The 26,978-nt window shown below is 46.0% G+C and overlaps 1 protein-coding gene across 1 annotated transcript in view; it reads left to right on the plus strand.

Annotated features, from left to right (window-relative positions):
* cfap65 (cilia and flagella associated protein 65) overlaps positions 1-26,978 on the plus strand; it is a 198,388-nt gene that overhangs the window by 5,710 nt on the left and 165,700 nt on the right. Inside the window, exons 2-7 of the mRNA XM_078404358.1 lie at positions 12,828-12,905; positions 14,690-14,877; positions 18,204-18,306; positions 19,739-19,905; positions 23,297-23,493; positions 25,811-25,956. Coding sequence (XP_078260484.1) covers positions 12,837-12,905; positions 14,690-14,877; positions 18,204-18,306; positions 19,739-19,905; positions 23,297-23,493; positions 25,811-25,956 — 870 coding nt within the window. The 5' untranslated portion in view covers positions 12,828-12,836. The remainder of the gene's footprint in view (positions 1-12,827; positions 12,906-14,689; positions 14,878-18,203; positions 18,307-19,738; positions 19,906-23,296; positions 23,494-25,810; positions 25,957-26,978) is intronic.

Here is a 26,978-nt window from a genome sequence, read left to right on the forward strand (position 1 = left end):
CCCCCAACATTGGGAACATGTTTCCTGCCTCTAACGTGTCCAACCCCTTAATAATCTTATACTTTTCGATAAGATATCCTCTCATCCTTCTAAATTCCAGTGTATACAAGCCTAGTCGCTCCAGTCTTTCAACATACGACAGTCCCGCCATTCCGGGAATTAACCTAGTAAACCTACGCTGCACGCCCTCAATAGCAAGAAGGGTGTTGGGTGTATGGAACAAGCTGCCGGAGGAAATAGTTGAGGCAGGGACTATCCCAATTTTAAAGAAAGTTAGACAGGTACATAGATAGGACAGGTTTGGAGGGATATGGGTCAAACACAGGCAGGTGGGACTAGTGTATCTGGGACATGTTGGCTGGCTTTGGCAAGTTGGGCCGAAGGGCCTGTTTCCACGCTGTTTCACTCTATGACTCTAAGACTGTGGAAAATATTAACCAATGGCACATGTACATAATGGCACAGAGTGAGGTACCTCACACCAACAAAACGCCTGCAAAGCCTGATGGTTTTGCAGTTTAGTTTTGAATTAATCGTGGACAATGTCTTTTGGTTCATCTGTGTGGGGAGAAGATAGCAAGACCAGAGCAATTTCATCCAGGGGAATGAGGCAGATGCAGGATAATGGTCCTGGTGTAATGTCCAGCCGCTACCTTACTAAAGTGCGAGAGAGTGGATGATCAGCTCCAGCATCTTTTTCTTCTCTTTGTATCCAAAATATTTTGCAGGTCCTAACAACCTCTTGACAACCTGTAATTCATAGTAAGAAAAACATGAACCAAAGCCCGCTGAATTTAAGTCAGTGTCGTGCAATGCTGATGCTTTGCTCTCAGTCCATTACCTCAACCTCCCTCCACAGAGGTATGGTGGCGCAGCTGGTGGAGCTGCTGCCTCACAGCGCCAGAGACCCAGGTTCGATCCTGGCCCTGGGTGCTGTCTGTGCGGAGTTTTCACGTTCTCCCCGTGATCGCGTGGATTTCCTCCTCGTGCTGCAGTTTCTTCCCACGTCCCAGAGGTGTTGTGCAGGTTTGTAGGTTAATTGGCCTCTATAAGTTGCCTTTAGTGTGTCGAGAGTGGATGCAAAAGTGGATAATATAGAACTAATGTGGATGGGTGATCAATGATTGGCGTGGACTCGGTGGGCTGAAGGGCCTTTATCCATGCTATATCTGAGTGCACAGAATCTTTTACTGAGTGCACAGAATCTTTTACCCAGAATAGGGGAAATAAGAACTAGAGGACATAGGTTTAAGGTGAAGAAAGGAACTACAGATGTTGGTTTTATACCAAAGATAGATACAAATTGCTGGAGTAACTCATCGGGTCAGGCGACATCTCTAGAGAAAAGAAGTAGGTGAGGTTTCGGGTCGGAACCCTTCTTCAGACTGAAAGTAGAGGGTGGTGAACTGGAGGTAGGAAAAGGCCAGAACGAAGAGTGCTGGCAACAGATGACCAGATTTCCACTTCAAGCCCAAAGCTGAGCTGCCAGGATAAGTCTGAGACTACCAGTGCCTCCTCTCGAGGCAACGGTGAACTGCAGGGAGAAGCCTGAGATCGCCATGCCTCCTCCTTCGAAACCCGGGACTGAGCTGCAAGTCTGGGATCGCCAGCGTCACAATGCGTGAGCCCTGACGGCGAGAGACAGAGACCCCATGCGGTCCTGGACTTCCACACCACCGTGAACAAAATATCACGTGAGTTCACCCAACCGCGAGTGTCGGTGTGGTCACTGCCAAAACCCAGCGTCATCCCTGATGCCACAAGGTATACGGGTAGAAAAAACTTGGAGTTTAGAAGGACGAGGGGGGACTTCATTGAAACTCACCGAATCGTCAAAGGGCCTGGATAGTGTGGATGTGGAGAGGATGTTTCCGCTAGTGGGAGAGTCTAGCACTAGAGGGCACAGCCTGAGAATAAAAGGATGTGTCTTTAGAAAGGAGACGAGAAGGAATTTCTTTAGTCAGAGGGCGGTGAATCTGTGGAATTGATTGCCAAGTCATTGGATATTTTTATGCGGAGATCGACAGATTCCTGATTAGTAAGGGTGTCAAGGATTATGGGGAGAAGGTAGAATAGTGTGAGAGGGAAAGATAGATTAGCCATGATTGAATGGCAGAGTAGACTCGATGTGCCAAATGGCCTACTTCTGCTCCTATGACCAATGAACTTATGAAAAACCCCCCGTGAGAATGGTGCAGACGGAGCATTTTGTTCGGCATGGGCACGTTGGGCCAAAGGGCCTGTTTACTGCCTTGTATCATTCTATCTCTAAACACCACCATTGTCAGACCTGCTACGGTCTGTGCATCGTTTGCTGCCCAGCTCCAAATTGTTTCTCTGGGCATAATCCAAGCTTGGAAGGGCTAACCTTGCTGGATTTGCAGTTTCGGTACAAAGAGCTGGAAATTTCACATGTTCCTTTTTTGCTCCAGTGACTTGATAGCAGAATCCCTTAAATGGACGACTCTTGCAGAGGGTCACTCTTGTGATGTCATTATTTTGTGCACAAATATTCCAGTAAATACTCAGTGAAGTTGTCATAAACCTTTCGCTTATAACAGAACTCTAAATGCCAAGTTAACTCTCCAACAATATTTATACCTGCTATTTAATCAATGGGAGAGTCATTAGCATAATATGAGCAGATTGCAATGTTTTAACCTAATCAGAATTATTGGTTTTGCATTTACCATATGTAGCAATTCCACTTAAGTAAATGGGGAATAGGGTAAGAGTTGTGAGATTGTAATAAATTCTGCTCCTGATGTTCAGTACTATATTATTCCATCAGTCTGCTAATAGGAAAGTGCCTTACTTGCCGAGTAATTTAAAGGACAACAGCATCTCGATTATTATTGCAGTTAACTGAAAGGTCACAATATTATAGTTATTTTTTTCTCTGCTTGTTTGCTTCTGATTGTTAGGTTTTCTGGTGTCGTGCTTTCTTTGTTCTCCGGCCTGTGACTGGAAATCTGTAACCCTAACCCCAACAACCCCCCCACCTCCCCACCACTTAAGCGCTTTGGCCCACCGAGTCGGTGCCAACCTGTTCAAACTAGTTCTATGTTGGACCACGTTCGCATCCTACACACTAGGAACAATTTACAGAAGCCAATTAACCTACAAAACTGTAGGTTTTTGAGATGTGGGAGGAAACTGGAGCACCCAGAGAAAACCCATGCCGTCTCAGGGACAATAGACAATAGACAATAGGTGCAGGAGAAGGCCATTCGGCCCTTCGAGCCAGCACCGCCATTCAATGTAATCATGGCTGATAATTCTCAATCAGTACCCCGTTCCTGCCTTCTCCCCATACCCCCTGACTCCGCTATCCTTAAGAGCTCTATCTAGCTCTCTCTTGAAATGGGACCTTCAGCCTGCTCCGTACAGACAGCATCTATGGTTAGGATCGAACACGGGGACTCTGGCACTGTTATTAAGCAGCAACTCTACTGCTGCGCCCCTGTGCCACTCTAAATGATTGAGATACAGTCAATTGAGTGTAATAAATCTGAATTTGATAGGGTTTTGTCAGTCACGACTATTGTTGGAATGTGGAAACGTGAAGTGTTTAAGATTGAGGGGTGATATGCTAAAATTTGATGGGACAGGTAGAACTATCAGCTATGCAGGAAGGAACTGCAGATGCTGATTTACACTGAAAATGGACACAAAATGCTGGAGTAACTCAGCGGGTCAGGCAGCATCTTACTTTGATTTAGAGGCACAGCGCGGAAACGGGCCCTTCGGCCTACCGATTACAGGTTGACCAGCGATCTCTGTACACTAGCACTATCCTGCACCTTAGGGACCGAAGCCAATTGACCTAACAAACATACATGTCTTTGGAGTGTGGAACGAATCCGGAGCACCTGGAGGAAACCCACATGGTCACAGGGAGAACGTACAAACTCCGTACAGGCAGCAGCCGTAGTCAGGATCAAACCCAGGTGTCTGGCGTTGTAAGGCAGCAACTCTATTGCTGCGCCACCCTGCCACCCATCTCTAGAGAAAAGGAATAGGTGACGTTTCGGGTCGAGACCCTTCTTCAGACAGAGTCCTTTATCTACTATCTAACTAACATCTATAGTTAGGGATTCCAGAAACCGTTGTGTAGCAAAAATAGAACCAAGTTATTCAGAGATGACCCAAGCTGCTGAAACCAAGGTTAAATGAAAATGTGAAAACTGAGATTGATGTATTTTAGTTGGGTAAAGAATCAAAGGATGCCAAATTCAAGGGGCAGTGGGATGGAGGTAAGGTAGATTGATGGTGATCCGCTACTCACTGCCTGAAAGAGTGGTAGAGACAGAAGCAATCATCATATTAAAAAGAAATCTGGATAATAGGTTACAAAATCATGGAACAAATGCTTGAATGGGATAGGACTGAAGAGCTGACATGGATATGATGGATCAAACAGACTCCTTTTGTTCCATAAATTATTCTTATCTAAATAATAATAGATGGATCTAAAGAAGGGTCCCAAAAGGTTGGCTGCCCAGTCCCTCCACGGATACTGCCTGGCCTGCTGAATTACTCAAGCACTGACTTTTGCTCAAGGCAACTGAACCGTCCTGTTCTTTAGATTTTAGAGATACAGCGAGGAAATAGGTCCTTTGGCCCACCGAATCCGCATTAGCAAATTTGCAGATGATACAAAGCTGGGTGGTAGTGTGAACTGTGAGGAAGATGCTATGATTTTGCAGGGTGACTTGGACAGGTTGTGTGAGTGGGCGGATGCATGGCAGATGCAGTTTAATGTGGATAAGTGTGAGGTTATCCACTTTGGTGGTAAGAATAGGAAGGCAGAGTATTATCTGAATGGTGTCAAGTTAGGAAACGGGGACCTACAATGAGATCTGGGTGTCCTAGTGCATCAGTCACTGAAAGAAAGCATGCAGGTACAGCAGGCAGTGAAGAAAGCCAATGGAATGTTGGCCTTCATAACAAGAGGAGTTGAGTATAGGAGCAAAGAGGTCCTTCTGCAGTTGTACAGGGCACTAGTGAGACCGCACCTGGAGTACTGTGTGCAGTTTTGGTCTCCAAATTTGAGGAAGGATATTATTGCTATTGCGGGCGTGCAGCGTAGGTTTACTAGGTTAATTCCTGGAATGGCGGGACTGTCATATGTTGAAAGACTGGAGCGACTAGGCTTGTATACACTGGAATTTAGAAGGATGAGAGGGGATCTTATCGAAACGTATAAGATTATTAAGGAGTTAGACAATAGACAATAGACAATAGACAATAGGTGCAGGAGTAGGCCATCCAGCCCTTCGAGCCAGCACCGCCATTCAATGCGATCATGGCTGATCACTCTCAATCAGTACCCCGTTCCTGCCTTCTCCCCATACCCCCTCACTCCGCTATCCTTAAGAGCTCTATCCAGTTCTCTCTTGAAAGCATCCAACGAACTGGCCTCCACTGCCTTCTGAGGCAGAGAATTCCACACCTTCACCACTCTCTGACTGAAAAAGTTCTTCCTCATCTCCGTTCTAAATGGCCTACCCCTTATTCTTAAACTGTGGCCCCTTGTTCTGGACTCCCCCAACATTGGGAACATGTTATCTGCCTCTAATGTGTCCAATCCCCTAATTATCTTATATGTTTCAATAAGATCCCCCCTCATCCTTCTAAATTCCAGTGTATACAAGCCCAATCGCTCCAGCCTTTCAACATACGACAATCCCGACATTCCGGGAATTAACCTAGTGAACCTACGCTGCACCCCCTCCATAGCAAGAATATCCTTCCTCAAATTTGGAGACCAAAACTGCACACAGTACTCCAGGTGCGGTCTCACCAGGGCCCGGTACAACTGTAGAAGGACCTCTTTGCTCCTATACTCAACTCCTCTTGTTACGAAGGCCAACATTCCATTGGCTTTCTTCACTGCCTGCTGTACCTGCATGCTTCCTTTCATTGACTGATGCACTAGGACACCCAGATCTCGTTGAACTCCCCCTCCTCCTAACTTGACACCATTCAGATAATAATCTGCCTTTCTATTCTTACTTCCAAAGTGAATAACCTCACACTTATCTACATTAAACTGCATCTGCCATGTATCCGCCCACTCACACAACCTGTCCAAGTCACCCTGCAGCCTTATTGCATCTTCCTCACAATTCACACTACCCCCCAACTTAGTATCATCTGCAAATTTGCTAATGGTACTTTTAATCCCTTCGTCTAAGTCATTAATGTATATCGTAAATAGCTGGGGTCCCAGCACCGAACCTTGCGGTACCCCACTGGTCACTCACTGCCTGCCATTCCAAAAGGGACCCATTTATCCCCACTCTTTGCTTTCTGTCTGTCAACCAATTTTCTATCCATGTCAGTACCCCCTACCCCCAATACCATGTGCCCTAATTTTGCCCACTAATCTCCTATGTGGGACCTTGTCGAAGGCTTTCTGAAAGTCGAGGTACACCACATCCACTGACTCTCCCTTGTCAATTTTCCTAGTTACATCCTCAAAAAATTCCAGTAGATTTGTCAAGCATGATTTCCCCTTCGTAAATCCATGCTGACTCGGAATGATCCCGTTACTGCTATCCAAATGCTCAGCAATTTCGTCTTTTATAATTGACTCCAGCATCTTCCCCACCACTGATGTCAGACTAACTGGTCTATAATTACCCGTTTTCTCTCTCCCTCCTTTCTTAAAAAATGGGATAACATTTGCTATCCTCCAATCCACAGGAACTGATCCTGAATCTATAGAACATTGAAAAATGATCTCCAATGCATTTTTGGACACGTTAGAGGCAGGAAACATGTTCCCAATGTTGGGGGAGTCCAGAACAAGGGGCCACAGTTTAAGAATAAGGGGTAGGCCATTTAGAACTGAGATGAGGAAAAACTTTTTCAGTCAGAGAGTTGTGAATCTGTGGAATTCTCTGCCTCAGAAGGCAGTAGAGGCCAATTCTCTGAATGCATTCAAGAGAGAGCTAGATAGAGCTCTTAAGGATAGTAGAGTCAGGGGGTATGGGGAGAAGGCAGGAACGGGGTACTGATTGAGAATGATCAGCCATGATCATATTGAATGGTGGTGCTGGCTCGCAGGGCCGAATGGCCTCCTCCTGCACCTATTGTCTATTGACCAGCGATCACCTTGTACACTAACACTATCCTACACGCTAGGGGAAAATTTTACCGAAGCCAATTAAGCTACAAACCTGCACATCTTTGGAAGTTGGGAGGAAACCAGATCGCCCGGAAGAAACCCACGTTGTCACAGGGAGAAGGTATAAACACCGTACAGACAGCACCCGTAGTCCGGATCGAGCTTGGGTCTCTGGCGCTGTAAGGTGGCAACTCTACCACTGTGCCACTCCACAGTGCTGTCACCACCTAGACTGTGGCCCGGAACCCCCATCTATCTCATAGGAGACCTTTGGACTATCTTTAATCAGACTTTTTCATACTTTATCTTGAACTAAACATTATTCCCTTTATCCTTTATCTGTGCACTGTGGGGCATTTGATTGCAATCGTGTATAGTCTTTCCCCTGACTGGATAGCAACGTAACAAAATGGGTATCAGGGGTTATGAGGCGAAGGCAGGAGAATGGGGTTGAGAGGGAAAGATAGACAATAGACAATAGGTGCAGGAGGAGGCCATTCGGCCCTTCGAGCCAGCACCGCCATTCAATGTGATCATGGCTGATCATTCTCAATCAGTACCCCATTCCTGCCATCTCCCCATACCCCCTGACTCCGCTTTCCTTAAGAGCTCTATGCAGCTCTCTCTTGAATGCATTCAGCTAATTGGCCTCCACTACCTTCTGAGGCAGAGAATTCCACAGATTCACAACTCTCTGACTGAAAAAGTTATTCCTCATCTCAGTTCTAAATGGCCTACCCCTTATTCTTAAACTGTGGCCCCTGGTTCTGGACTCCCCCAACATTGGGAACATGTTTCCTGCCTCTAACGTGTCCAACCCCTTAATAATCTTATACGTTTCGATAAGATCTCCTCTCATCCTTCTAAATTCCAGTGTATACAAGCATAGATAGATCAGCCGTGATTGAATGGCGGAGTAGACTTCGTGGGATGAACGGCATAATTCTGCTCCTCGAACTTATGAAATGAACTTTTCACTGTACCTCGGTACTCGTGACAATGGTAAACTAAAGTGAATTAAACTAAGATTCCAAACTAAAGTGAATTAAACTAAGATCTGCAGTTCCATGTATTCCTCTAAATAGTACGAGTTAATGGAGCAGCAGTTCTGAAGGGGCTGAGTGTACTATCAAGATTGGAAATCAGTAAAAGTCACTTCATGTCAGCAGTTTGACCCTCTGACGGTAATGGCAAAAGATTTTTAGATCAGCCAAATTCATAATCAAAAGTAGAGGCTAGCGGTGAGGGTGGCCATTTATCATCTCAGGAAAGCTATATTCAACTACACAGTACACATTATTACACAGAGTGGCTTGTGTTGCCAGCAGCACCAATTGCTTGGATTTATATAGTGCTTTAATGTGAGAAAACAACCCAAGACACTTAACAAAATCGACATGAGGAGATGCATTCTCTTGCATCAAGTTATTTTGATCTGAAATGCATTGCCTCCAGATAGTGGAAGCAGATTTAATGATTTTTAAAAAGGAATACACAGGCAGGCCGCTGGTAGAGCTGTTGCCTCACTGTGCCAGAGACCCGGGCTCGATCCAGACTTTGGATGCTGCCTGTGTGGTGTTTGTGCGGTTATCCTGTGATCACCTGGGTTTTCTAGGAGCAGAATTAGGCCATTTGGCCCATCAAATCTATTCCACCATTCAATCATGGCTGATCTATCTCTCCATTCTCCTGCCTTCGCCCCATTACCCCCAACATCCTTACTAATTAAGTTTTCTCCTGGTGTGCTAAGTTTCCTCCCTCATCCCAAAGACTGGGGGGTTTGTAGGTTAATTGGCCTTTTGTAAATTACTCCTAGTGTGTAGGGAGTGGATGTAAAGGAGTGATAGCATAGAACTAGTGCGAACTAGTGTGAAATGGTCGGTGTGGACATGGTAGGCCGAGGAGCCTGTTACTAAGCTGTAGCTCTAAACTAAACAAATTGGATAAACACTTGTTGGAAAAGGGGGAGAGAATACTGGGGTGGGAGGGGAGGGGGGGGGGGGTGAGGTTGATATTAGGACTAATTAGACTGATAAAGAACTGGTAAAGGATCAATGGACTGTTTATGTGTGTGTAAAGATGGCATGATTCCATAATTTAGCATCTTAAAGGTGGAGTGAGAGTGGAGAGGTTAAGGAGAGATGGGGCTAAAAGGGATGGTTGCCGATGTCAGTAATATAAAATGGGGATGTGGAAGAGGGCAGAATTGAAGGAGAGGAGAGATGTCCCTGTTGTAGACCTGGAGGAGCTTACAATGATTGGGGGTTGAGGATGTGGAGAGGGTACGACAATGAAAACAAGGAAGAGGATTTTAAAGTCGTAGAGTTGCTGGACTGGGATCCAGTGTGAGTTCGTGAGCACAGGTATAGATGAGGGCGGCACGGTGGCGCAGCGGTAGAGTTGCTGCCTCACAGCGCCAGAGACCCGGATTCAATCCTGACTACGGGTGCTGTCTGTACGGAGTTTGCATGATCTCCCTGTGACCGCGTGGGTTTACTCCGGGTGCTCCGGTTTCCTCCCACACTCCAAAGACATACGGGTTTGAAGGTTAATTGTCTGAAAATTAATGACTTGGATGAAGGGATTAAAAGTACCATTAGCAAATTTGCAGATGATACAAAGTTGGGTGGCAGTGTGAACTGTGAGGAAGATGCTATGAGGTTGCAGGGTGACTTGGACAGGTTGTGTGAGTGGGTGGATGCATGGCAGATGCAGTTTAATGTGAATGTGTGAGGTTATTCACTTTGGTGGTAAGAATAAGAGGGCAGATTATTATCTGAATGGTGTCAAGTTAGGAAAAGGGGACGTACAACGAGATCTGGGTGTCCTAGTGCATCAGTCACTGAAAGGAAGCATGCAGGTACAGCAGGCAGTGAAGAAAGCCAATGGAATGTTGGCCTTCATAACAAGAGGAATTGAGTATAGGAGCAAAGAGGTCCTTCTGCAGTTGTACAGGGCCCTAGTGAGACCGCACCTGGAGTACTGTGTGCAGTTTTAGTCTCCAAATTTGAGGAAGGATATTCTTGCTATTGAGGGCGTGCAGCGTAGGTTTACTAGGTTAATTCCTGGAATGGCGGGACTTGTATACACTTGGCTAGGCTTGTATACACTTGAATTTAGAAGGATGAGAGGGGATCTTATCGAAACATATAAGACTATTAAGGGGTTGGACACGTTAGAGGCAGGAAACATGTTCCCAATGTTGGGGGAGTCCAGAACCAGGGGCCACAGTTTAAGAATAAGGGGTAGGCCATTTAGAACGGAGATGAGGAAAAACTTTTTCAGTCAGAGAGTTGTGAATCTGTGGAATTCTCTGCCTCAGAAGGCAGTGGAGGCCAATTCTCTGAATGCATTCAAGAGAGAGCTATATAGAGTTCTTAAGGATAGCGGAGTCAGGGGGTATGGGGAGATGGCAGGAACGGGGTACTGATTGAGAATGATCAGCCATGATCACATTGAATGGTGGTGCTGGCTCAAAGGGCCGAATGACCTACTCCTGCACCTAATGTCTATTGAAAATGTAAATTGTCCCTATTTACGACCATTTACCACAATAGTGTATTGGATAGTACACGTGCACGGGGTGAGCACTGGTCGGTGAGGACTGGGTGAGCCGAAGGGCCTGTTTCCGCGCTGTATCTCCAGAGTAAAGTCTGAAGAGTGCCTGGCTCTCAGGGTGCAGAGTATTGGATGATCGAGTTTACGGAGGTTACAAACTGGGAGGCCAGGCATGCATAATAAAACGGGAGCACATGCATCACCTTTGCTGGCGGTGCTGGAGAATGGAAGTAGTTGTTGTTGTTGGTTGGTAATGAGCGTGTCCAGAAAATGTTGCCAGGACACGAGGGCTTGTGCAATAGGGAGAGGTTGAGCAGGCCAGGACTCTATTCCCTGGAACACAAGAGGATGAGTTGATGATCTTATAGAAGTGTACAAAATTATGAGAGGAATAGATCAGGTAGACGCACAGAGTCTCTTGCCCGACTAGGGGAGTCGAGAACTAGAGGACACAGGTTTAAGGTGAAGGGGGAAAGATTTAATAGGAACCTGAGGGGTAACTTTTTTACACAAAGGGTGGTGGGAGTATGGAACGAGCTGTTGGAGGAGGCGGTTGAGGCAGGTACTATCACAATGTTTAAGAAACATTTAGACAGGTACATGGATAGGACGGGTATAGAGGGATATGGGCCAAACACAGGCAGGTGGGACTAGTGTAAAAGGGGCATGTCGGTCGGTGTGGGCAAGTTGGGCCGAAGGGCCTGTTTCCATGCTGTATCCCTCTATATGACTCTATGAAAAAGAGGGAGGGAAAATTTATTAAACCTCCGTGTATGGTCTCCGTTTAATTTCTGGGATGCTAAAATGGCACTGGTGTGTTCCGCAATGCTCACTAACTCAACAGGAGCCGACGAAAAACTTGTTTAAAAGCACATCGTTTCCACACTTCACTCTGTTATATGCTGTTCATTTTTTTATGGTTAGCATTTGCTGTATTATGTGTCTGCAATTAGGTGGAGGGTTTAGAGAGAGAGTGTAGAAGAGGTTTACCAGAATGCTACTTGGATTAGAGGATATTATCTATAAGGAGAGGTTAGACAAACATGGATTGTTATCACTGGAGCATTTGTGGTTGAGGGGAGACCTGATAGAAGTATATAAAATGATGATGAGAGGCATAGACAATAGACAATAGGTGCAGGAGGAGGCCATTCGGCCCTTCGAGCCAGCACCACCATTCAATGTGATCGTGGCTGATCATTCTCAATCAGTACCCCGTTCCTGCCTTCTCCCCATACCCCCTGACTCCGCTATCCTTAAGAGCTCTATCTAGCTCTCTCTTGAATGCATAGATGGGGGTAGACATTCAGAACTTTTTTCTCGAGGAATATATGTGAACTGGTCTCTGACTAGGAACGCAGTGGTGCAAAAGGTAGAACTGCTGCCTCACATCACCAGAGACCCGTGTTCGATCTTGACCTGGAATTTGCACGTTCTTCCTGTGACCACGTGGGTTTCATCCGGGTCTTCTGGCTTTCCTCCCACACTCCAAAGACGCACGAATTTATAGGTTAATTGGCATCTGTTTAAAAACAAATGCCCCTGATATGTGGGGAGTGGATGACAAAGTCGGATAACATAGAGCCAGTGAGAATGGGTTATCGATGGTCGGTGTGGACACGATGGGCCGAAGGGTCTGTTTCCACGCTGTATCTCTAAAGTAAACTAAACTAACTGAAGGATAATCAAAGTTGTCATGGCATTTAGGCCAATGAAAACGTGAAGAAGTAAGTGGCAGATATGTAAATCGATATTTCCCATTTCACCCTTTTACACAAATACGCGATTACTACCTTCTCAAAATTCTTTCAAACTGTACTTGCGGCTCCAGTCTATCACTTCTAGTTTAATTTAAGTATCATTTGAACCAGTTCCTATTTTACCCTCAATCGCCACATACCTTTTCAGCAGACTCTCCCTGGCCTTCAGTAATTCTGATGAATTCCTGTACATTCCACTCACGTGTGCCTTCTTCATCCCTTGTCAAAAAGCAGCAAAGAAACTGCTCATCTCGGGAGCTGATGGAGATTGCATTGAAGTGATACGGCACAACTCCTGGCTTGGAATCTCGTTAATTTAATACTTCACCTTAAATACATTCACCTTTTGATTGTCTTCCTTTTTATCTTGACAGAATTTAACCATGTTGACCTCCACGTATTCCATGAAATCTGCCCCTTTCCAAGAGTTGGCCAGAAAAACATTTAGTAAAGTAAGTTATTTATTCAATATTATTCTGTAGATAGTGTGTGTAGGAAAGAACTGCAGATGCCGGTTTAAGTCGAAGGTAGACACAAAATGCTGGAGTAACTCAGCGGGACAGGCAGCATCTGTATTATTCTGTAAGTAATTGATTAGTTCTATGTAAGTAAGCAAAAAAAAACGTATGTGTTGATACCGGGACTGAAAGGTCACACCGTCATGAAGAATTAAACATCTGCATACTAAAACTCTCGTTTGTTTGTTTGTTTGTTTGTTCCTGGACTACAGCCAAAATGGTACACGATAGCGCGACAATTTTAGGCCCACCATTACTCACGGTTAAATTAAAGGTCATAAGGTCATAATGAATAGGAGTAGAATTAGGCCATTCGGCCCATCAAGTCTATTCCGCCTTTTAATGATGGCTGATCTGTTCCTTCTAACTCCTAAAGTATTTATGTGGTTAGTATAAAGTACAGGGCCGATGGGGAGGATGTGCAGGAAGGAACTACAGATGCTGGTTTACGCTGAAGATGGACACAAATTGCTGGAGTAACTTAGCGGGTCAGGCAGCATCTCTGGAGAAAAGGAATAGGTGACATTTTGGGTCGAAAGCCCTCTTCAGGCTAATGGGGAAACAGGGGGAGCTTCTCGGGCTTAGGGATGATGTACAAAGATGGGTGCAAATTGAAATTTAGCTGTGGAAATAAATTTAGAAGCTAGAAGTTTGTACGTTCTCCCCTTGACCTGCGTGGGTTTTCTCCGAGATCTTCGGTTTCCTCCCACACTCCAAAGACGTACAGGTATGTAGGTTAATTGGCTGGGTAAATGTAAAAATTGTCCCTAGTGGGTGTAGGATAAGTGTTAATGTACGGGGATCGCTGGGCGGCACGGACTTGGTGGGCCGAAAAGGCCTGTTTCCGGCTGTGTATATATATGATGATATATGATAAGATAAGTATTGAGATGGTGGAGAGCAACATTTGTGATGAACGAAATAGCTAGCAGTCAGGACTAACAACAATATAATATCACTCTTCCCTTCATCTGAGCACCTTAAATCCCAGGTGGGCTTGTTTCCATTTTTCACTCGTCATTGCCTCGTTAATAACAATTTTATGGATATGTGGAGGAAGGAACTGCAGATGCTGTTTAAACCAAAGATAGACACAAAATGCTGGAGTAACTCGGCGGATCGGGCAGCATCTCAGGAGAGAAGGAACAGGTGACGTTTCGAGTCAAGATCCCTCTTCAGACCAAGTTCGAGGTTCAGTTCTAGGCCCACTTTTCTTTTTTTTTCTCCATGTCTATCTTACCCTCTCCTCCCCCACTCCCCCCTCCCTTCTCCCCCTCCCCCTCCCCCTCCCCCTCTCCCTCCCCTCCCCCTACTCTCCCTCCCTCCCCTCCTCCCCTCCCTCCCTCCCCTTTCCCCTCCACCACCCCTGCTCCCCCTCCCCTCTGCTCCCCCTCCCATCCCCCCTCCCCGTCCCTCCCCTCCCCTCCTCCCTCCCCCCTCCCTCTCCCCCTTCCCCCCCTCCCTCTCCCCCCCTCCCTCCCAACTGCGCATGTGCAGTTTTTATAAACTTTAAAATGTGAATAACTTAAAAAATATAACACCAATTTGAATGAAACTTCATCCATAGCACTACAGGATGACGGTGAGTAAGGTGGGCCTAACATTGTCTCACTATCGTGTACCGTTTTGGCAAACAAACAAATGAGAGTTTTAGTATATAGATAGTTATGAAAATGCTTTGCAATCTTATTTACACATTGCCTATAATTTGCTTGCAGAGAAATGTTCACAATGGTGCCAGTAATGAACTCTCTGGAAGGAAGAGAACCAAAGTAGTCAAAACAAACTTTTTTGGGATTGAGGTGTTGGAGCACTTGGAATGGTTGGACTGGGACCTGGGAATAGAATCCATTAAACACATCGTACTAAAGAATGTTCAGTTCAAAATTCAAAAAGTCAAGTACAGGTGAGTTTTTTTTTTAATAGCTTTGCGTTTGATGCACTGACTAAAGGTCATAAGTGATGGGAGCAGAATTAGGCCATCAGCCCAGCAAGTCTACTCCGCTATTCAATCATGGCTGATCCATCTCTCCCTCCTAACCCCATTCTCCTGGCTCCTCCCCATAATAACCCCTGACACCCGTACAAATCAAGTGTCTATCTGTCTCTGCCTCAAAAAATATCCATTGACTTGGCCTTCACAGCCTTCAGGGGCAAAGAATTCCAAAGATTCACCACCCTCTGACTAAAGAAATTCCTCCTCATCTCCTTCCTAAAGGAGCGTCCTTTAATTCTGTGGCTGTGACTGCTAGTGGAGCTAGCCACTAGACTCTCCCACTAGTGGAGACATCCTTTCCACATCCACTCTATCCAAACCTTTCACTATTTGGTATGTTTCAATGAGGTCCCCCCTCATTCTTCTGAACTCCAGCGAGTACAGGCCCAGTGCCATCAAACCCTCATCATATGTAAACCCACTCATTCCTGGGATCATTCGTGTAAACGTCATCCAGACCCACTCCAGGGCCAGCACATCCTTCTTCAGAAATGGTGCCCAAAATTGCTCACAGTACAATACAATATATCTTTATTGTCATTGTACAGGGGTACAACGAGATTGCTCACAATACTCCAGATGCCTTATAGAGCCTCAGCATTACATCCCTGTTTTTGTATTCCAGCCCTCTTGAAATAAATGCTAGCATTGTGTTTGCCTTCTTGAAACCAGAATCTTTCAGACCTAAAGCCGGAATCTTTACTCCATCTGGGTCCCAAGTATTTTGTCCATTGTGACTCTGTACACTCTTCTGAGAGTTACACAAAGTTACATTGATCTAGAGTTTAAGGTGAAGGGGAAAAGATTTAATAGGAATCTGAGGGGTAACTTTTTCACACAAAGGGTGGTGGGTGTATGGAACGAGCTGCCAGAAGGGGGTAGTTGATGCAGGGACTATCCCAACATTTAAGAAACAGTTAAACAGGTCCATGGATAGGACAGGTTTTGGAGGGATATGGACCAAGCGCAGGCAGGTGGGTTTAGTGTAGCTGGGACATGTTGGCCGGTGTGGGCAAGTTGGGACGAAGGGCCTGTTTTCACGCTGTGTCCCTCTATGACTCTGACTCTATGACAAAAAAGTTTATTTTCCATAATACCATAAATCTTCAATTGATGAAATGGATCTCAGAATCATACGTTCGGATTTACTGACCAGTTATGCCAACGAACTCATCTCATCCCAGTTCCAATTTGTCAGCAAAATCACAAGATAAACCAGCAACTTTACTGAAAATATGACAGAGTTTTGAGGGTCAGATTGCTAAAAATTTGGGAACTACATGTGTCCCTTACTCTGCATTGTTGGGCTAATCAATTCTATTCACAAATTATATCGTTTGCTAGAATACTACTAGTATACTATACTACTCATATAGTTTATACTATATATCAAATGATATAGTCTTCCGAACCATTTAATTTAAAAATGTGTAGGATTCCAGTCTGAAGAAGGAGCTCGACCCGAAACGTTACCCATTCCTTCTCTCCAGAGATGCTGCCTGACCCGCTGAGTTACTGCAGCAATTTGTGTCTACCTTTAATTTAAAAAATGCATTTGTTTAGCATATTTTACAGCTACTTTAGCACTGTTTGGGTCATTCATGTAATCATAGAATCTTATAGCATATTCAACCCATTGTGCCCATGCTGGATTTTTGAAAGACTTGTCCAATGGGTTTCCTGCAGTCCTAGAAATTTTCATTTTCAAAAATATACGCAATTTGCTTTCAAAACTGTTATTGAGTGAGCTTCCGTCAGTCTCTCAGGTAGTGTATTGAAATTCCTAAAGAGATAGAATTCCTCCATTACACCACTGGTACCTTTTACAATTAGTTTAAGTATGTTCCTCCTAATTTACCCTTCCTGATCTTGAACATAATTAAATTTCACTGCAACCTTCTTTGTACTAAGGACAACAGTCCTAGTTTATCCGATCTTCCTGTACAATTGAAATCCCAAATCTCTGGTCCCATTCCAAAAAATACCCTCTACCCTTTCTTAAAGTTTTACTTGATTGGAGACATTTTGAACTATCTTTAATCGGACTTTATCAGGCTTTATCTCGCACAAAACGTTGTACCCTTTGTCCTTTATTTGTACATTGTGGCCATCTTGATTGTAATCATGTATAGTCTTTTCTTTGACTGGATAACTGGTTCGCATGCAAAGAAAGCTTTTCACTGTACCTCGGTACATGTGATAATAAACTAACTCCACAAACTCAAATTCAAATAACATGCACCAAAAGCTCGTCACTATTGTCATGTTGCAATAATAAACTAAACTAAACTTTTTAAAAATGAACACTGCACTCCTTGCTCCAATAACTCTTAAGGAGCTCTACACTAGCAGCCTTCGTGATTGGTGACCCATCAGCCACCCCAAACGTTCCTTCCCTCTGCTATTGCTTCAGTATTACCAACTACAAAAAACCTTGCAGCTGCTCATGTAGACTATTGAAGATTCTTCATTGTAACAGGGTTTAATTCAATGGACAATAGACAATAGGTGCAAGCGTAGGCCATTCGGCCCTTCATGCCCTTCATGCCAGCACCGCCATTTACTGTGATCATGGCTGATCATCCACAATCAGTACCCCGTTCCTACCCTCTCCCCATATCCCTTGACTCAGCTATCTTTAAGAACTCTATCTTACTCTCTCTGAAAGCATCCAGAGAATTGGCCTCCACTATCTTCTGAGGCAGTGAGTTCAACAGATTCACAACTCTCTGGGTGAAAAAGTCCTTCCTTATCTCCGTTCTAAATGGCCTACCCCTTATTCTTAAACCTTGGCCCCTGGTTCGGAACTCCCCCAATATCAGGAACATGTTTCCTGCCTCTAGCGTGTCCAATCCCTTAATAATCTTATCGGTTTCAATAAGATTCCCTCTCATCCTTCTAAATTCCAGTATATACAAGCCCAGTTGCTCCATTCTTTCAACATACGACAGTCCCGCCATCCTGGGAATTAACCTGGTGAACCTCAATAGCACTCCCTCAATAGCAAGATTGTCCTTCCTCAAATGTGGAGACCAAAACTGAACACTCCTGATATCCCCTCCCAATAGCGCTGTGCATGTACCTTCACGAGAAGGTCTGCACATTGACTGGTTCATCGTGAACATCTCTATGGCAGTTAGTGATGGGCGGAAATTGGTTGGATCCCAAGACCTACCCAGGGGACCATCTAAATCCAAGTTAGGGCTGGTTTTATGTTTGTCTCTTTTGCTTCACAGGCCTCCATCAACTAAATTCTTCACCACGCTATTCCCACAGCCAGTGGTCTTAAGTCCAGGGACTTCATACTCTTTGCCAGTCACTTTCTGTGCCGTTGAGAAGGTAAAAAATAAAATATTTACATTATTTCCTGGGGTTCCAAGTCCATAACAACCTTAAAACAGCAACACAGTGTAAGAATAAAGGGGAGGCCATTTAAAACTGAGGTGAGAAGAAACTTTTTCACCCAGAGAGTTGTGAATTTGTGGAATTTTCTGCACAGAAGACAGAGGAGGCCAATTCACTGGATGAATTTAAGAGAGAGTTAGATAGAGCTCTAGGGGCTAGTGGAATCAAGGGATATGGGGAGAAGGCAGGCACGAGTTACTGATTGTGGATGATCAGCCATGATCACAATGAATGGTGGTGCTGGCTCGAAGGGCCAAATGACCTCCTCCTGCACCTATTTTCTATGTTTCTATGTTTCTATAAGTAGATCGAGTGGGAAAGAAGGCGTATAATATGCTGTTCTACATTGGTTGGGTATTGAACACAATAGACAATAGACAATAGGTATAGGAGGAGGCGATGTTTCCAGAACCAGGAGCCACGGTTTAAGAATAAGGGGTAGGCCATTTAGAACGGAGATGAGGAAAAACGTTTTCAGTCAGAGAGTTGTGAATCTGTGGAATTCTCTGCCTCAGAGGGCAGTGGAGGCCAATTCTCTGAATGCATTCAAGAGAGAGCTAGATAGAGCTCTTAAGGATAGCGGAGTCAAGGGGTATGGGGAGAAGGCAGGGACGAGGTACTGATTGAGAATGATCAGCCATGATCACATTGAATGGCGGTGCTGGCTCGAAGGGCCGAATGGCCTACTCCTGCACCTATTGTCTATTGTCTATTGAGGTCAATTTTTCTACAAAGAGAGTAGCAGGTGAGTAGAACGCGCTGCTATGGGGTTGTGATGGAGCTGGATATGTAGTGGTGTTTTAGCTTTCAGATAGGCACGTGGTTATGCAGGGAATGGAGGCACATGGATCACATGCAGGTGGATGAGATTAGTTTAATTAGGCATCACATTCAGCACAGACAATGCGGGCCAAAGGGCCATTTCCTGTGCATTCGGCACGGTGGCGCAGTGGTAGACTTGCTGCCTTACAGCGAATGCAGCGCCGGAGACTCAGGTTCGATCCTGACTACGGGTGCTGTACTGTACGGAGTTTGTACGTTCTCCCCGTGACCAGCGTGGGTTTTCTCCGAGATCTTCGGTTTCCTCCCACACTCCACAGACGTACAGGTATGTAGGTTAATTGGCTGGGCAAATGTAAAAATTGTTCCTAGTGGGTGTAGGATAGTGTTAGTGTGCGGGGATCGCTGGGCGGCGCGGACCCGGTGGGCCGATTAGCCTGTTTCTGCGCTGTATCTCTAAATCTAAATCTAAAATCTATTCTATAAGTCCCAGTCGTTCGTTTCTAATTTCTCACCGTGGAAATATGAGGAGGACAACTTGTCATTGCAATTAGATACAATTACCTTAATTTTTGTCCCCTTGCAGCAAGACTATGAGGACCGGATTGTGTTCGAGACCAAAGGTGGCACATTTTCTGTCCTACTGCGAGCTTCACTGCCCTACTACGATATACATTTACCTGATTTTCTGTGCCTGCCGATCTGTGCCATCTTTGAAAGTTCGGAGGCCACATTTCACTTGCGAAACAATAGGTAAGGCTGGAAAACATTCAGGTGCATCATTTAGCCCTTGTACCTCAACATCCTTTGGATAGTGAAACTCTATGTTTAGTTTCGTTTCGTTTAGAGATACAGCGCGGAAACAGGCCCTTCAGCCCACCGAGTCCGCACCGACCAGCGATCCCCGCACATTAACACTATCCTGCACGCACACTAAGGACAATTTACACTTATACCAAGTCAATTAATCTACCTGCGCGAGAAAACCACTGATTTTATGTACTGCTATAAGGTGTTTGCGCAGTAATCAACCAGATCAACCAGAACAAAAACCTGCACGTCTTTGAAGTGTGGGAAGAAATGGAAGATCTCGGAGAAAACCCACGCGGTCACGGGGAGAACATACAAATTCCGTACAGACAGCACCAGCAGTCGGGATCGAACCCGGGTCTCAAGCACTGCAAGCGCTATAAGGCAGCAACTCTATCGCTGTGCCACCGTGCCACCCTTTGCGCCACTGTGCCGCCCTTATGTGTTTTAGGTTTGGAATAATTATTAGAGCCACCTTCTGCTGCTTCTTGTTGGAGAGAGATTATGTGACTCCTTACATGTGGTAGGTGCCTGGGCTGCACTGATAGGGGGGTGGTGGTGGAGGAAGATATGGAAGTGGTATTTAAGAGGCTTTTACACAGGCACATGGATCTCTGGGAAGTGGAGGGATATTAATGTGCAGGCAGATGAGATTAGTTTAACTTGGCATTCTCATCGGCACAGACATTGTGGGCTGAAGGGCCTGTTCCTGTGCTTTACAATAAACAATAGACTATAGGTGCAGGAGAAGGCCATTCGGACCTTCGAGCCAGCACCGCCATTCAATGTGATCATGGCTGATCATTCTCAATCAGTACCCCGTTCCTGCCTTCTCCCCATACCCCCTGACTCCGCTATCCTTAAGAGCTCTATCTAGCTCTCTCTTGAATGCATTCAGAGAATTGGTCTCCACTGCCTTCTGAGGCAGAGAATTCCACAGATTCACAACTCTCTGACTGAAAAAGTTTTTCCTCGTCTCCGTTCTAAATGGCCTACCCCTTATTCTTAAACTGTGGCCCCTTGTTCTGGACTCCCCCAACATTGGGAACATGTTTCCTGCCTCTTATGTGTCCAACCCCTTAATAATCTTATACGTTTCGATAAGATCTCCTCTCATCCTTCTAAATTCCAGTGTATGCATGCCTAGTCGCTCCAGTCTTTCAACATATGACAGTCCAGCCAGGAACAGGCTGATGGGCCTGTTCCTGTGCTGTACTGTTCTATGTTCCATGTAAAAATGGTTTTGAGTGGCCTGACACTGATTTGGTTGTGTTCGGATCTGAAGAAGGGTCTCAACCCAAACCACCACCTATCCGTGTTCTCCAGAGATGCTGCCTGACCTGCTGAATTATTCCAGCATTTGTATCCTTTTAAGGTTGAAGTTGACAAAGGCTCTGGGCAACATGTGGGAATGGAGAGTTGAGACCACGATCAGATTTATCATGATTTTATAAAATAGCGGATCATGTTTGTGGGATAGGGGTGCCAACTATCTCACTCCCAAATAAGGGACAGTCTGAAGAAGGGTCTGAACCCGAAACGTCACCCATTCCTTCTCTCCAGAGATGTTGCCTGACCCGCTGAGTTACTCCAGCATTTTGTGATACCTTTGATTTGTACCAGAATCTGCAGTTATTTTCCTACACAAGGATAAGGTGACATCACTGCCCCGCGCCCCACATGACCTGACCCAGCCAGCGGCCACGTGCTCCCGCTCCACCAAGGGTAGCCACCTGGACCGGGAGGTGGGTTGTTACGCAACCTCCGTTAGGCGGCGCCCGGGCCTCCAGACATACACTGTCTGAACCTACTTATTCACAAAATGCTGGAGTAACTCAGCAGGTCGGGCAGCATCTCGGGAGAGAAGGAATGGGTGCCGTTTCGGGTCGAGACCCTTCTTCAGACTGATGTCGGGGGTGGGACAAAGGAAGGATATAGGTGGAGACAGGAAGATAGAGGGAGATCTGGGAAGGAGGAGGGGAAGGGAGGGACAGAGGAGCTATCTGAAGTTGGAGAAGTCGACGTTCATACCACCGGGCCGCAAACTGCCCAGGCGAAATATGAGGTGCTGCTCCTCCAATTTCCGGCGGGCCTCACTATGGCACTGGAGGAGGCCCATGACAGAGAGGTCAGACTGGGAATGGGAGGGGGAGTTAAAGTGCTGGGCCACCGGGAGATCAGTTGCGTTAATGCGGACCGAGCGCAGGTGTTCAGCGAAGCGATCGCCAAGCCTGCGCTTGGTTTCGCCGATATAAATAAGTTGACATCTAGAGCAGCGGATGCAATAGATGAGGTTGGAGGAGGTGCAGGTGAACCTCTGTCTCACCTGGAAAGACTGTTTGGGTCCTTTGATGGAGTTGAGGGGGGAGGTAAAGGGACAGGTGTTGCATCTCGTGCGGTTGCAAGGGAAAGTGCCCGGGGTTAGGGTGGTTTGGGTAGGAAGGGACGAGTGGACCAGGGAGTTGCGGAGGGAACGGTCTCTGCGGAACGCAGAGAGGGGAGGGGATGGGAAGATATGGCCAGTGGTGGTGTCCTGTTGTAGGTGACGGAAATGTTGGTGGATGATATGTTGGATCCGCTGGCTGGTGGGGTGGAAGGTGAGAACGAGGTGGATCCTGTCCTTGTTGCGAGTGGGGGGAGGGGGAGCAAGAGTGGAGCTGCGGGATGTAGAAGAGACCCTAGTGAGAGCCTCATCTATAATGGAGGAGGGGAAGCCCCGTTTTCTGAAAAACGAGGACATCTCGGAAGCCCTAGTCTGAAACACCTCATCCCGGGCGCAGATGCGGCGTAGACGGAGGAATTGGGAGTAGGGGATAGACTTTTTGCAGGGGACCGGGTGGGAAGAAGTGTAGTCCAGATAGCTGTGCGAGTCAGTGGGCTTGTAGTAAATGTCCGTCACTAGTTTTTCTCCTGTGATGGAGATGGTGAGTTCCAGAAACGGGAGGGAGATGTCAGAGATAGTCCAGGTATATTTAAGGGCAGGATGGAAATTGGAGATGAAGTGTATGACGTACACTTCATCCTGCCCTTAAATATACCTGGACTATCTCTGACATTTCTGACATCTCTGACATCTCCCTCCCGTTTCTGGACCTCACCATCTCCATCATAATACGGGACAAAGGCGGTCCTGTACGGGACAAACCAATTTAGCTCAAAATACGGATGTCCCGGCTAATATGGGACGGTTGGCAACCCTGCTGTGGGACCAGAAGGCTTCTTCTTTTACTTCCATTTGGGTTTTTTTGTTAATGTCTTAGGATGTTTCACAATAATAAAGAAGGTTTCTAGATGCAGGACGCTGTTGTTAATGATGATGTTGTTGTCTTTGCAGTAAGCTCCTGACGCCGTTCCGATTGGAAGTACAAAACCCATTCACTTTCATCCCGAGTAGCGGTATATTGACACCGTATGATGATTGCAAGGTCAAGATCGCGTTCCAGCCCCAAACTCCCCAAACGTATGACATAATTGCAACTTGCAAATTTGGTGAAAATGACCGTAAAAAGCACATGAAGCTGCAAGGTATAGGTGAGAACTAACTCCATATCGAAAGTATTGATGCTTTGCAATAACAAAAAGGATTGCCTTGCATTCATATAACATTGTATAGGGTGGAAATGTCGGGGCGGAGGGGTTCTCTTTAAGTTGAGAGGGGCAAGGTTTAAAGGAGATGTGCAGGACAGGGTTTTTTTTTCACATGGGGATTATTTTTGTACAGGGATGTAATGCTAAGACAATAGACAATAGGTGCAGGAGGAGGCCATTCGGCCCTGCGAGCCAGCACCGCCATTCAATGTGATCATGGCTGATCATTCTCAATCAGTACCCCGTTCCTGCCTTCTCCCCATACCCCCTGACTCCACTATCCTTAAGAGCTCTATCTAGCTCTCTCTTGAATGCATTCAGAGAATTGGCCTCCACTGCCTTCTGAGGCAGAGATTTCCACAGATTCACAACTCTCTGACTGAAAAAGTTTTTCCTCATCTCAGTTCTAAATGGCCTACCCCTTATTCTTAAACTGTGGCCCCTTGTTCTGGACTCCCCCAACATTGGGAACATGTTTCCTGCCTCTAACGTGTCCAACCCCTTAATAATCTTATACGTTTCGATAAGATCCCCTCTCATCCTTCTAAATTCCAGTGTATACAAGCCCAGTCGCTCCAGTCTTTCAGCATATGACAGTCCCGCCATTCTGGGAATTAACCTAGTACACCTACGCTGCACGCCCTCAATAGCTAAGACTCTATAAGGTGAGGCTGGTCAGGACATACTTGGAGTACTGTGAGCAATTTTGGGCACCATATCTGAGGAAGGATGTACTGGCACTGGAGAGGGTAGAGAGGAGGTTTACAAACTGGGAATGAGCGGGTTAACATAATATGAGCGTTTGACGGCACTGGAGTTTAAGAAGGTCGAGGGGGTACTTCATTGAAACTTACCGAATACTGAAAGGCTGAGACGGTGTGGATGTGGAGAGGATGTTTCCATACGCAGGAGCGTCTCAGACCAGGGGCCGCGGCCTCAGAATTTAAGGGCGTTCCTTTAAGAAGATGAGGAGAAATTTCTTTAGTCAGAGGGTGGTGAATCTGTGGAATTCCTTGCCACAGATGGTTGTGGAGGCCAAGTCAATGGATAATTTTAAGGCAGATATAGATAGATTCTTGATTAGTATGGGCGTCAGGGGTTATGGGGAGCAGGCAGGAGAATGGGGTTAGGAGGGAGAGATAGACCAGCCAGGTGTAGAGTTGATGGTCCGAATGGCCTAATTCTGCTCCTATCACTTATGATCTCATCGGGTGGGGTGGCCCAACATGCCCCATTTACTAGTCCCTCCTGCCTATGTGGGTTTTCGGAACATGCTGCCAGGCTTGGTGGTGGATCGGATACGATAATGCTATTTAAGAGGCTTCTCAATCGGTACATGGATAGACAGAAAATGGAGACATATAGATCATTTGCAGGCAGAGGAGATTAGTATAACTTGGCATCCTGTTCGCAACAGACATTGTGGGCCGAGGGGCCTGTCCCACACTCCAAAGACGTACAGGTATGTAGGTTAATTGGCTGGGTAAATGTAAAAATTGTCCCTAGTGGGTGTAGGACTAGTGTTAGTGTGCGGGGATCGCTGGGCGGAGCGGACCCGGTGGGCCGAAGGACCTGTTTCCGCGCTGTATCTCTAAATCTAAAATAAATCTAAATCAAAGCTGGGCTTTTCCCAGATGTCTCTAATTCACTTTTGATGACTTAGTTGACTCTGGGCTTAAAATAGTGAATAATGTTAGACTGTTTGATTGTGTGGGAAAATGCACTGGACTTTGAAGGAGTGCAAAACTCACGGGTTATGGAGAGAAGGCAGGGGAATGGGGTTAAGAGGGAAAGATATATCAGCCATGATTGAACGGCAGAGAAGATTTGACGGGCCGAATGGCCTAATTAGTTTAATTTAGTTTAGTTTAGAGATACAGAGCGCAAATGGGCCCTTCGGCCCACCGAGTCCGCACCGACTAGTGACCCCGCACATCAGCACTACCCTACACACACAAGGGCCAATTTTACATTTATACCAAGCCAATTAACCTACGAACCTGTACGTCTTTGGAGTGTTGGAGAAAACCGAAGATCTCGGTGAAAACCCACGCAGATCACGGGGAGAACGTGCAAACTCCGTACAGACAGGATCGAACCCGGGTCTCTGGCGCTGTGAGGCAGTAGCTCTACCACTACGCCACCGTGCCGCCCCAGCTCCTATAACTTATGAACTCAGTGGGTCAGGCAGCATCTGCAGAGGGAATGTGGAGTAATTTTACACCTGCTGCTATTCTGAACAGATTCTTCTATTTCCCAGCCAAGTTCCCTCACCTTCTGCTTAGTGTGCCAGGAGAATTGAGCCAAGCATCTTTACAGGAGGACATGCAGAACTCCTTATATTTTGGACACATTGCTATTGGCACCACGGCTGAGAAGTATATGGAGCTTCACAACTACTCAATAGTAAGTCTCAATAGTAAGATACATAGATGCATAGATACATAGACAATAAGTGCAGGAGTAGGCCATTCGGCCCTTCGGGCCAGCACCGCCATTCAATGTGATCATGGATGATCATCCACAATCAGTACCCCGATTTGTTACCCAAATGTATTTAAAATACTGTCATAAATTCTGTCTCAACGACCTCCTTTGGCAGCTCACTCTATCTACCCACAACCCTCAGTTTAAGAAAATAACTGCAGATGCTGGTACAAATCGAAGGTATTTATTCACAAAATGCTGGAGTAACTCAGCAGGTCAGGCAGCATCTCAGGAGAGAAGGAATGGGTGACGTTTCGGGTCGAGACCCTTCTTCAGACTGATGTCAGGGGGGCGGGACAAAGCAAGGATATAGGTGGAGACAGAAAGATAGAGGGAGAACTGGGAATGGGGAGGGGAAGAGAGTTACAGAGGAACTATCTAAAGTTGGAGAAGTCAATGTTCATACCACTGGGCTGCAAGCTGCCCAGGCGAAATATGAGGTGCTGTTCCTCCAATTTCCGGTGGGCCTCATATGGCACTGGAGGAGGCCCATGACAGAAAGGTCAGACTGGGAGTGGGAGGGGGAGTTGAAGTGCTCAGCCACCGGGAGATCAGGTTGGTTGAGGCGGACTGAGCGAAGGTGTTGAGCGAAGCGATCGCCGAGCCAGCGTTTGGTTTCGCCCATGTAAAGAAGTTGACATCTAGAGCAGCGGATGCAATAGATGAGGTTGGAGGAGGTGCAGGTTAACCTCTGTCTCACCTGGAAAGACTGTTTGGGTCCTTGGATGGAGTTGAGGGGGGGAGGTAAATGGACAGGTGTTGCAAATCTATATTCCCATCACCCCCTGTGTGAATCCATAGACCCAGCACCCTCTGTCCTTGTGGCTGAACTGTTTGTATCTATGTATGATACATCTCCCCAGTTTGGATAGCATGCAACAAAAAAGGTTTTCACTGTTCCTCGGTACATGTGACAATGATGAACATAACCAAAAAGCTAA

This window comes from Rhinoraja longicauda, chromosome 8, assembly GCF_053455715.1.
Source record: "Rhinoraja longicauda isolate Sanriku21f chromosome 8, sRhiLon1.1, whole genome shotgun sequence".
Lineage (NCBI taxonomy): Eukaryota > Metazoa > Chordata > Chondrichthyes > Rajiformes > Arhynchobatidae > Rhinoraja > Rhinoraja longicauda.